General features: G+C 43.0%; 2 protein-coding genes across 2 annotated transcripts; one reads left to right on the top strand and one right to left on the bottom strand.

Annotated features, from left to right (window-relative positions):
* Positions 1-410: 410 nt before the first annotated feature.
* Positions 411-5,141, top strand: LOC119278049 (ABC transporter B family member 26, chloroplastic-like). The gene is made up of 18 exons (XM_037559400.1): positions 411-803; positions 895-1,019; positions 1,543-1,585; positions 1,692-1,736; positions 1,842-1,964; positions 2,049-2,152; positions 2,344-2,398; positions 2,494-2,564; positions 2,646-2,748; positions 2,863-3,073; positions 3,182-3,255; positions 3,401-3,457; positions 3,550-3,624; positions 3,753-3,827; positions 3,912-4,193; positions 4,283-4,347; positions 4,421-4,481; positions 4,611-5,141. The coding sequence occupies exons 1-18, from the start codon at positions 426-428 to the stop codon at positions 4,689-4,691; spliced, it is 2,028 nt and encodes a 675-aa protein (XP_037415297.1). The 5' UTR covers positions 411-425; the 3' UTR covers positions 4,692-5,141.
* Positions 5,142-5,979: 838 nt separating this feature from the next.
* Positions 5,980-12,306, bottom strand: LOC119278048 (dolichyl-diphosphooligosaccharide--protein glycosyltransferase subunit 2-like). The gene is made up of 19 exons (XM_037559399.1): positions 12,156-12,306; positions 11,784-11,976; positions 11,611-11,700; positions 11,431-11,487; positions 11,255-11,324; positions 11,099-11,163; positions 10,365-10,419; positions 9,901-10,028; positions 9,702-9,817; positions 9,531-9,600; positions 8,876-8,977; positions 8,667-8,756; positions 8,420-8,568; positions 8,040-8,151; positions 7,874-7,957; positions 7,081-7,161; positions 6,784-7,008; positions 6,484-6,606; positions 5,980-6,408 (listed from the first exon to the last, which is right to left on the bottom strand). The coding sequence occupies exons 1-19, from the start codon at positions 12,293-12,295 to the stop codon at positions 6,292-6,294; spliced, it is 2,067 nt and encodes a 688-aa protein (XP_037415296.1). The 5' UTR covers positions 12,296-12,306; the 3' UTR covers positions 5,980-6,291.
* Positions 12,307-12,312: the final 6 nt, after the last annotated feature.

The raw sequence follows: 12,312 nt of genomic DNA, 5'->3' as shown, positions 1-12,312 counted from the left end.
TTCGCAGCATGGCCGCGTGACGAGAGCCCAATCCAAACTTGATTATTCTCGACCAGAAAATTCCGATCCAGAGGACCTGGAAACGGGTCGGAAATTCCACGGCCACACCACCGGCGGCCCACGCATGGATCATTTCGCCGCGAACGCACGCACGCACACAAGGCGAACAAAAAAAATGGTTTACCAAGGAGGAAACGCAAAATAGCCGGCGGAGGGAGGGAAGAACAGAGGCGCTGCGGTGGTACACGCTGCGCCGCGCACCGCACGGAAGCCCAACCCAACCCCACCCGCACCCGCCCGCCCCGCAGCTCCGGCGAGGCCCCCGCGCCCCGCTCGCTCGCCCGCCCGTCGTCCCCCGCCGCGCCTGAATCGCGTTCCGAATCGGATCGCGTGCGCGCGCGCGAGCGGGAGGAGGAGGAGGGAGAATGCCGCCGGCCCCGGCCGCGCTGCTCCTCGCGGCGCCCGCGGGGCTGTCGCCCTGGCGGCCGTGCCCGCGGGCCCCGCGGCGGACGGCGCCCAGGCTGCGGCTGCGTGCGGCGAGGATCCGCGCGGCGGCGACCGTCAACGGCGAGTTCGGCGGGCTCGGCAGGCGCCGCCTCGACGCCGGCGAGTTCATCGGGCGCCTGCGGAACGTGCTGCCGGGGGGCAGCTGGTGGCGCCTCGAGGACGAGGACGCGGGCGGGGCCGGCCGCGCCGAGGCCAGCGGGGCCACCGCCGCCTCCGCGCTCAGCCGGATGTGGGCCCTCGTCGCCGCCGACCGCTGGGTCATCTTCGCCGGCTTCGCCTCCCTCGTCTGCGCCGCGGTAATGCGGATTGCCTCGGCCGCGCGGTTCGGATAAGCTTTCGTTGGTTGGTGTGGCTCTGACTGCTGTGTGGTTGTGGTCGTGGTTGCAGCTCGCGGAGATCGCTATCCCCCATCTGCTCGCCGCCTCCATCTTCTCCGCGCAGAATGGAGGCGCCGTCTTCTACCGGAATGCCAAGCTTCTGGTTGTTCTGTGTATGATTTCCGGAGTGTTCAGGTAAGCTATTTCTTCCTTCAAGCGGTGCTCATGTCGTGCACACTGCACAGGGTCACAAGACTAAGTTACGCTACTATCTGTTTTGATCGCATATTAGAGTGAAATAGACCACTTAGGCGTTTATCCGCACTTTACATTACATGAGGATTAAAAAGAACTTGAAATGTGCTGGTAATGGACAATCTAGCATTGGGGAAATGTTTTGAACTGTGATGAGCTTGAAAGCTGAGACGTTTCCAGTTGGATGAAGGGTGGTATTAGTAGGATCACTGTGAAACGCAAACTTAGATTTCAACATTGTACACTGTGAATGCTGTGATAGAATCAGTACGGTCGCTGTGAAACAAAAACTTAATTTCTGCAATGTACATTATGGACAATTGCACGTGCACAAACAAGTTTGCAAACATGAAAACAGGGAGTTTTGTGAGACGATCTGCACAGAACTAAAACTGTTTGCCTTAAGCATGCTTTTGCGAGTTATATTTGGGTTGCTTATTTAGCTCGTGTCCCCCTTTTGCAGTGGTGTGCGAAGCTGCTGTTTTGGTATTGCCAACATGATATTGGTAAAACCATGTCAGATTTTATGTAATTTAACAAGTCTATTCCTTCCAGGTTGCCCTTTGGTTTTGATCAGGCTCTTACAATCATTATCTCAACTATTTTTCTTAGGTTAAACGAATGAGAGAAATGCTGTTTGATTCCATCCTTTCTCAGGTAACAACAGAAGGGGAAAACATTGTTGCCTGAAGTACTAGTGCAAATAGTACCTTTACTTTGAATTGCTGCAAATTTTCTTAATTCCATTGTATATTGTGCCAGGATATTGCTTTTTTCGATGAAGAAACTGTCGGAGATTTGACAAGTAGGCTTGGTTCTGACTGCCAGCAAGTGTCTAGAGTTATTGGCAATGATCTTAATCTGATTTCACGCAATTTGCTTCAGGTGAAAAGGTTGTTTAGTATCTGAGTATACAATACTCACCAGTAGCTTGAAAAGCTCATTTTTTATGTTGTTACTTTGTCTCAGGGTATAGGAGCACTGATTTATCTTCTAATCTTATCATGGCCTCTTGGATTGTGCACTATGCTTACTTGTGGGACATTGTCGACAATTATGCTAGTTCATGGACGGTAACAACTTGTTTTCACTTCTTGTGTAGTTTATTTCTCCCTTTTCTCTACTTGCTCCTTTCCCTATTATGTTGCTAGTGCGCAGCAATCTTGAGTAAATGCGACAAAATACCTCTCCCATGTTTCCTCATTTTGTTGCTTTGCATCTTTGGCCATGTGAAAGAAATCATCATGACACCTTTGTTTTATAGGTATCAGAAAAAGGCCTCTAAATTTGCACAAGAGTTCACTGCAAGTGCCAATAATGTAAGTTTATGTCCTTTAATTTTCTAAGTCTATTTGAGAAGGTTGCTCAAATATTTCAGCGATTCACCTAATGTTTATGTTATAAATCAAATCAGGTTGCTCAAGAAGCGATAAGTTTGGTTAGAACAGTGCGAGTGTATGGGACGGAAAAGCAAGAGTTTAAAAGGCAATCAGTCTACCTATTTGTCTCTCTTATATAGCATAAAGATAACATATGCACGTCATAAAGACTGTTGTACTTTCATAGGTATGCGAAGTGGCTGGATAAGCTGTATGATGTGAGCTTTCGACAGACGATGGCTTATGGAGGCTGGAGCTTGAGCTTGAATTATCTGTACCATTCTACTCAGGTATTTGATGTTGCTGTTCAGTTTTGTTAATATCTATATTAAAAATATAAGGCTTTTGTGTATGCTTCTCATTGCGCTACTGATGAAGTATTCTTCCAAATAAGCTTTGTGTAGGTTGTTGCTGTTTTGATTGGAGGAATAGCAATCATGAATGGGAAGTTCACTGCCGAGCAACTGACAAAATTCACACTGTACGCCGAGTGGCTGATTTTGTCTACCTGGTGGATTGGAGACAATTGGTCCTCCCTGATGCAGTCTGTTGGAGCAAGTGAAAAAGTCTTCCGGTTGATGGATCTCTTGCCTAGCAGGCAGCTTACCTCTAAAGGCAAGACTGTTTTTAACTTGACACCTTAGTTTTGAGTCTCTGTGCTTGGATATTTTAATTGGGAGGATGTGCAACTGTTCGGTAGTCTAAAGCATTTCATTCTTGCAGGCCTCAGGTTACAGAAGCTGGAAGGACGAATTCAATATGCAGATGTAGAATTTTCATATCCTTCAAGACCTTCAGTATGTTAACGCCTTCCTTCTAGATGCTTTTCTGTTATGATTTATGAGCACACACATAGTAGAGTTCATCGTAAAGCTTGAGTGCTTTGTGATTATTATGAACTAAGTGCGGGTTTTGGGTTCTGATGTGGCCCTTAATGCGCAGGCACCAATTTTGAGAAGACTGAATCTAACACTCAATCCAAATGAAGTAGTTGCAATTGTAAGATATACAGGCTGATGCTTTCATATATATGAATTTTCGCAAGTATTGATCTGTATCTAAATGTTCATATATGGTTTCTAATTTTAAAGGTTGGTCTTAGTGGAAGTGGCAAGAGTACTATAGTTAACCTACTACTTCAGCTATATGAACCTACAAATGGGCAAGTAAGCTATTTCGACCTTGCTATTGCTTCTGTCCCTTCCAGGAGCCAGTATTGCTGCTATGACACGTTGAACTTGAAACAGACTAGTTATTGGTCTGAACTCTGAAGTTATATTTGTGACTGATGCAGATATTAATAGATGGTGTCCCACTCAGCGAACTTGACACCAGATGGTTCAGGGAAAGAATTGGTTTTGTGGGACAGGTTCGGATCCAATAAACCCAGCAAAGTCGTCGTGCCAGATGAATCTTTGTTGTATTTAACAGCATATATACTTGTTATATGCAGGAGCCTAAGCTATTCCGGATGGATGTTAGTTCTAATATTAAGTATGGCTGCCCAAGAGAAGTTAGCCAGGAAGAAGTTGAGTGGGCTGCAAAACAGGCTTATGCTCACGATTTCTTAATGGCTCTTCCTGATGGTTATAACACCATTGTCGACGATGCTCTTCTTAGTGGAGGCCAAAAGCAACGCGTCGCCATTGCAAGGGCCCTTCTGAGGGACCCAGCCATCTTAGTACTCGACGAAGCCACTAGTGCACTTGATGCTGAGAGTGAACATTATGTGAAGGTAAACTCTTAGTGAACAAATTCAGTGCAATTAAAATGTACTGTACTACTTATGAGTAGATTGTTAATTTTCTCTCTGCCATGTTATAGAGTGTCATCACAGAAGTTAGCACTGATCCTAAGGCTCGAAGAACCGTGATTATCATAGCTCACAGGTAGGGTATGCTTACTCTGGTGCCTGTTTATTTTGAACACGAAGAGTCGAGCTAACACCATTATTTGTTCTAGGTTGTCTACGATTCAAGCGGCTGACAGAATCATTGTGATGGAAAATGGCAGTATTGTGGAGGTATGTTCTCAACTGCTGTTGCAAAGTATTAACATGAAGTCTACACTAAAATTAGCATGAGAACACTTCTTTCAATACTTGCAGTGTTGTGTACAAACATGGTCTAAGTTGTTCTGTATGGTTGTGCAGGACGGAAAGCACAGCGACCTTGTCAAGCAGAATGGATTGTATTCAAGATTAGCGCAGCGACAAAATGATGCTCTCCCGTAGCCTGAAATCACACAAGGTGGTTTAGTCCACGCAGTATTTTTTTCCAAGTGGAGCAGCAGGTGAGGGAGGCGTCTGTCATCGGTGTATTCTTTACGAGTGACCACGGCCTGGTTGGTCAAATAATTGAGGTTTCCTCAAAGTACCGGGTGCAAATGATCCACAGATGCCAACTAACCAAGCTAAGTTAAAACAGTTTCTGCCGCAAAAAGGATAAGAAGATAGGCAGTATCCGGACGGATGTATATGGTGGTTTAAGGAAATTGAGTAGTTCATACATGATTCATTTAGTTACACAATGTCAGATGCAACCTGTAACTATATATAAATATATATAGGCATTCTGGACCTCAGACCATCGGAATCTTGTAATTAACTGTTGTGAACATTTACTTGAATTTTGATAGAAACTTGTATATTCAAAGTACTAAGATCTATGTGATATTAAAGATAGGATTCCTCTGCTTTGTTACAGTTGTTAGCTCGCAAGTGTAGGGCAGCCGTGTTGGTCCTGAAAATGCATTCAAAGCGCTGTTGGGTTTGTCCCTGAAAATGCATTTAAAGTGCTCTTAGGTTCGTGCTAAAATGCAGCCAATGCACTTGAACTATCTTATGGCGTGTTTGATTTGGGAACGAAGTGGAATGGAATGTAAGGATTGGTTTTGTTCCCTATGTTTGTTTGAATAATTAGGTGGCATGTAATGGTTGCAATTCAGTGTTTGGTTGGGGAGTTGAAATGGAATGAATTTGGTTTCGTGAGTTTGCAAGTCAAAAGGCATAACACAAGTTAACCTTTCCAGTAAGATCTGGTCTTATTAATTCTATTATATGTTTAAAAATTCCAGCCTATTTAGTAAACAGCAATGCATGTCTTCTCTAGTACCAGGATTCTTGGCACCCACGACAATATGATACCCTTATGTCCTTCAAAACTCAAGTTGCGCAAGAAAAACTCGGTCGGGTCTCAAGCAAAAAGCGTTTGCAAAACCCAGGCAAATGTGACTGCCCGAAAATTGATGATACAATTGTTAGCTTGCATGTGTAGGGTGGCCATGTTGGTCCTGAAAATGGATTTAAACCGCTCTTCGGTTTGTACTAAAATGAAGCCGGCAGTTGCTTGGGTGTGTATGGCTTGGGAACAAAGTAGAATGAAATGTCAGGATTGGTTCTGCCCCAGTGTTTGCTTGAGCTAATTAGATGGAATGTAATGGTTACAAGTCGTTGGGGAGTTCAAATGGAATGAATTTTGTTTTGTGAGTTTGTAAATCAAAAGGCATAACACGAGTTAACCTTTCGAGTAAGAATATGATATTATTAGTTCTATGTTTAAAAATCCAGCCTATTTGGTAAAAATCAGTGCGTCATACATGAAGGTGAGGTCCTACCACTTCAGTAAACATCGGTGCACAAAACATGAAGGAGAGGTCCTACCACTTCTCTAGTACCAGGATTCTTGGCACCCACTACAAAATGACACCCAGTTGTCCCTCAAAACTCAAGTTGCGCAAGAACTCGGTCAGGATCTCAAGCAAAAGCATTTGCAGAACCCAAGCAACTGCGGCCGCCCGAAAATTGATGATCACACATTCTTCCCATCTTCCCATCAAGCAGTCTTCTGTTTTGCCGCCGTGTTGGAAAGATGAGATAGGGTCCTATGGCCGACGAACACAAGGAACACACCGAGGAAGCTGAGGTACTTCAGAGTTGTGAAAAGATCCAGCTGTTCCAACAGAAGAATGATAGTGAGTAAACCTTTATTGGTGCAATTCTGTTTCACCACAAGGAAGATGCTAACCTTAACCCAGAAGAGAACATAGAGCAACAGTACTGCTGCGATTCCGACATGGAAGAGTGATGCGAATGCAGCAGGTCCTGGCAGGGAAGGGAAGTTCTTCAAGTTGACTCCCAGACGCATAAGCTACAAGTAAATGCCAGAAGCACATTATCAGCATCAATATGTTGAATAAGCATATTCTCAACAACATTTTTTATTTAGAGTAGCATACTCTCAGCAACTTTTTTTATTTAGAGAAAGCAGTACAGAAGTGTGATAGCAATTGAAGAAATAAAGCAAGAGTAGGAATTGTTGACTCACCCCAATCAAGAACCCAATGAAAGGCAGGAGTATGAGGCCAGTAAATGCAAGCGACACTTCCTGCGGTGGCCTCTTCTCTGGCACACGGAATATGTGTTCTATCTCCTTCTGTGGCCTAAACTTTGCTAAGGGGTCAACAGCTTGTGCCGGAGGACGTGGGGCCTTTTCAGGGGCCTCCGGCAAGTCCAACTCCAGTTGGCCAAGGACTCGTAGGAACGAATTTTCCTGAAGCAGACAAAGAATAATCAGCAAGGCTAAACCAAACATAACTGTAGAGTTATAAATGTGGCGACATACCATTGAAGCATCACCAACTGAAAGCTCGAGGTCATATGTTCCAGAAAGGTAGTAAAATTTCTCTACCAATCCAAGAAAATCCTACAATATATTGAATAAGCATATAAGAAATCATGTTATGGTTCTTCTGGAACCCTCAAGAGCTGAAGGCAAACATGCAAATTAAGATATGTCAAGTGATCTTCTGGTACTTCATCTCCACATCTGACCACAGTAACATCATAAAATTCAAGCACAACAGGAAGATGCATCCACCATCCCCATCATCCTTGTTGGACAAAATTTAATAGGTTCATTTCAAATGTTTTGGCACCTGGATAATCTTGTTCAAACCTCACTTGGTCATAAAAATGCCAACAAGTTTCCTTCCTAGAGTTTCTTAAAGCTTCCTACAAAAGGTTGTTTGATTTGTAGGAATAGAAAGGCCACTTTGTACTCAATTTCAAATGAAATTTTCCATCACGTGTAACCTCTTGAAAAAAATGTCTATGGTCCATGAGTTCTTATGCTTTCCCTATAATGTAGTCTAACACACTTTGGTGTCAATTCCTAAGGTGTCCAGCATCGAAGGATATTCTAGGGACCTGCCACTAGAATCCTGCGTTTTTCAGAATCATGTGAAATCAAAGAAATCCTGAAAACAAGTTACATAACCTAGCTAGTACCTTCTATGTCAAAAGCCTCTGTCGGAGTACGTGTTTTCTGGATAATATAATGTACAACCTAAAACCTAATGGAAACATTTGCCGAGAGAATGACAAGAGCAAAACAAACTCTGAGTAGGTTACTCAACTAGAACAATTTTGAATTGCCTCGCAGAACCTGGCACCACAAATAAGTGTTCAACCTTGCTTTCATGCTTTAACTTCAAGAAAACCTGGCAACAAATTCGCTAAATCAAGTCAGGAAAAGAACTAGTACTGTGCCATTTGAGAAAGAAAATGGAGTGTTATTGTGACCTGGTGGGGTTTAAATGTGCGTCCAAGTGGTGTAGATAGTTGAAAAGATAGACGTAACTTCTGCAGATGGTTGGCAGAGAGAGAAACTTTTGTATCTTTCAGCAGATCTAACCTGTAATGAATCGGATTTGAAATGAGACATGCAAAATAAGCTGTTTTGCTATGAAATTAGAACCTAAACTTCCATTCCAATTTTCACATACTAACAGGTTAGGAAGTGTTATTCGTTATTCCAGATGAGAATGAACTAATTTAAAGTGATCAAGGATATCGAGGTTGCAATTACTTGGGTGTTGTTGTCAGAGTTAGTTTACCTATTAAATGTTGCTGTAAAACATGTTTTTCTAATGGCATGGAATCAAGTGGTTCGAAGAGTTTACTTTTCGACAGACTCCGCGCTCCCAGCATCATTATCAGAAATTCCAATTTCTGCCTTGTCAACTTTGATCAGTCCTGTAACGACGACAGACTCAGTGTTTCTCCCTCCAGTAGTGTAAACGGTTTCATGTTCTGAATCCTGAAGAGTAATCTTGAAGATCGAAGGGCAAAAACATCAGTAATGTAAAGTAATATTAGTCTATTACAATATGTGTATATATCAAGCAAATTAATAAAGTTCACAGGTACCTCAAAAACTAGCAAGTACTTCCCAACATCTATTTTCAATGGAGTAATGTCCAAGTAATGAACATTGTTGTCGAGGTCAAACTGAAGTTCCTGATACCAGAAGGAAATGGATGTTAGGGAATTGTAGCTAAAACATGGACAAAACGATGGTGAACTATTATAATGAAAAAATAAGTTCCAAGAGGTATACACCAATCTTAACTCTGTACCTTGCTGTCAGTGGTGATGACCTTGGAATCAGAGCCCAAGACTTGCACAAGATTCACTCTGAGCGGAGGTGCCGCAGAACCAAACACTGTAGTTACTTCAACCTGAAAATAATATATATCAAGGGAACACGAGTTGGAGTTAATTACACTGAGCTAAACATAACATGCATCAAAACTCAAAAGCAATACAGAGCAAGATTGCAGCTAAATGTGGTACAATTTTCACACACACACCATATACTCCCTCCGTCTGGAAATACTTGTCGAAGAAATGCATAAAAATGGATGTATCTAGAATTAAAATACGTCTAGATACATCCATTCCTCCGACAAGTATTTCCGGACGGAGGGAGTACATCTTTTTAGCAGACACCATTGTTATTAAATTGCAACTACAAAAGTACCACATAGGATGCATAAAGGTTAGACATTATAGCATGCTTGTATCAAAACAAGATAAATTCAAGTCTACAACATTTAATGAATACAGAAAGTGCTTGCAAGAGATAGAATTGCTCACAGTAACAATCATTAGTGCAATATCGATATGCCTAATACTATTTTACACTACAATGCAGAATAATATAATGGACAAACAAGGAATATTATCATTATATTTCAGACAAAATCAAAGAGACTAGAATGTGATGATCACCTTAAGCTGGTCTTTGGAGGTCAGTGACAGTACTTTGGAAGGAAGTGAAAGGATCAAAGGAACAAAGATCCTGCATATTGTAGAAACGAAATAAGCATCACAGGGCAAGAGACTAATAATAATGTGGGGCGCAAGTTTATCGAGAATGCTAGAAAAGAGAGGAAAACTTACCTATTGTTTTCCAGGAGCGACAAGGACTCAATCTGATTAAAGCAATCCTTTGCACTACCTGGGAGCCCAATACCAAGAAAGAACTTTGCCAAGCCCAGTATTTTCTCACCAGGGATCTGTTGGTTGAGTGGTGTTGGTTATGAGAGGTGCTTAACATAAATTTAATGAAAAAACACGAAAATGAAATGAAATAACCTACGTTCAATTTCCCAGAAACAACATTAGCGAAGGAGGTGACACCGCGTACTACTGAAGCAGAAGTTGTTATAGGGCCCTTGTATTCAGAACCATCAACATACTTCTCATCAAAATAGAAGGTTCCATCATCTGAGAAAACGCATATCATAAGAAGCAATCAACAGTAAGAGGAACATTTTCACTTGCAAGTGGTTTGTTCATATCGTAATGGAGAAGTATCAAAGCACACCAACTAAATAGTACTGCTAACTATCCAAACATGCGACTCAGTATGCCATAGATTTAGCAATTTGGTAACTAAGTTCCTATGAGGTGTTAACCAGGCACCTTGACTCCTGGAGAACTCTGGTCGAGTTTAAGTTGATAAAATAGGAAAAATGCCTGGTCTACCAGAGCTTGTCTTGAAAGCAATTTAATCAAATGTTCATCTTCAGTGAGCACAAAGAAGACGGTTAGAGAACATACCATAGCTCTTGATTGTGCCAAATAGCTTCACGATGTCATTTTTAACGACTCCTATCTGATGGCACAATATTAAAAATCAGGACCGCCAATAGTGGCAAACTTCAAATGATATACTAATAAAAAATGACACGCATAACAAATTCAGAACAAACACATTTGACTGAAACTTGGAAGAAGCATTCGGTAACAAATTGTATGGAAAGCAGAACATCGTACACATACAAGAGAATGATATGGTAACACCTAGTTGATTTGAGATTGTTATAAACCAAAGGGCATGGCACATACAGAGACATGGCTGCAACTCTTTTAGGATGATAGATCATGTCATGTGCATTTGTAATTTAGATGAATGGAGGTTTTGTGAGATGTAATTAGAATGATATAAGCTGAGGGATAAACAACTTGTTATATATCAGTTTCTCTTTTGTATTGAAATCAAGTTCTTCCTGTTTTCGATACTTCATAACATATACTAGTATTTAAGTGTATATTCACCCATACGTCTTTATTACTTGCGTATAGGAAGATAACAACGTAACAAGAATTGCTTGTGTATAAGGTTTTCACTGGCATTCAGTTCAACCCTCTCCCCATTAGAAGGCTTTGTGACACAACATGTACTATATAGTTATCCGACTTCTTCATCTCTTACATTCAAGGAAGATAATCACATATAAATGTACAACAAGTTAATGAAGTAATTCGAGTACAAGCAGAGAGCATATACACACCATAGACGGATCAACCTCCGCATCAGACAGTGAAACAACTCCTGCCAATGCTTCTAGTGCTATACCTGTTACAGAACAGTGTTTCCAAACATCAGTGCCTGATACATTTGATTTGCGGCAAAAAACAGAAAAGGTCGCAAGACAGAAAAATATTACCAGCAGCAAATGTGCTGGATTCAGCACTGTTGGTGTCATAGCGCCATCTTCCATCACTTTGGCTAAGTGCCTATAGAAACAAAGATATATATCAGACAACTCTAGTTTAAACAGCAGAGCAAAATTGTGATTGCGAGAACTACACAAGGAAGCATAGCATATTGCACTGCTCTAACCTTAATTGCGTGAAATGTGCTATCCGCATCAGATAAAACAACACTGTGGCCTTGTTCCTGCCAAAAAATCAACACAACTTTATCAGCTACCAGATAAAACTCAGACAATCAACCAACAGCAGTGCTGAAAAAAATAAAAATATATAAACATGGAGCAGAAAGTGCATTAGAAGGAGTGACCTTCAGGCTGAGCAGCCCTCTGACAGAATAGTAGAACTCCAGCAGCGAATTGGTGTCCTTGATCACAGCCTTAAGCCTCGACGCGACGTCCTGCCACGAAGAACGAATCTCAGAACAGCATCAAGCAAGCGAATACCAGCAGAAGCAGCAAGATCTCCAGAGCTAAAACCCACATCGTAAACGCCGGCATCGACGCTGCATCCGAGAACGCCAGCGATCTGGACCGCGTGGAACAGATCCTTGGCGGGCGACGAGGACGAGGACAGCGTATGGGCGGCGAGCTTGCAGGCCTTGCCATCAAGGCCCTTGTCCCTCTGCACCCCGAGTATCTTGAACGTCCTGACCGCCTCGTACGTCGTCTCCAAGCTGCACAGCGCGCAACAGACAAAGCCAGCACTTAGAACGCGGCCATGGCCCGAGATTTCAAGGGGGCAGTCCCGAGTCGGATCGATCTAGGCCGGACTAGGTCCTTAATTGCGCCCGCGAGGGGCGAAAGCTGGAGATCAGGGGAGACGGTGACGCTGGCGAGCAACTACGGGACTTACTCGTCGGGGGAGGCGGCGAAGAGCTCGGCGGCGACGGATCTGTGCGCGTCGGAGACCGGGCGAACGGCGGAGGAGAGGGGGGCGACGGCCACGGCGACGAGGAGTAGGAGGACGGCCAGGGGCGGAAGCCTCCAGGCCATGGCTGCGGTGGCGGGCG

This window comes from Triticum dicoccoides, chromosome 3B (genome assembly GCF_002162155.2).
Source record: "Triticum dicoccoides isolate Atlit2015 ecotype Zavitan chromosome 3B, WEW_v2.0, whole genome shotgun sequence".
NCBI lineage: Eukaryota > Viridiplantae > Streptophyta > Magnoliopsida > Poales > Poaceae > Triticum > Triticum dicoccoides.
Note: the sequence above shows the minus strand (reverse complement) of the source record. Positions and strands in the feature narration are given on the sequence as shown.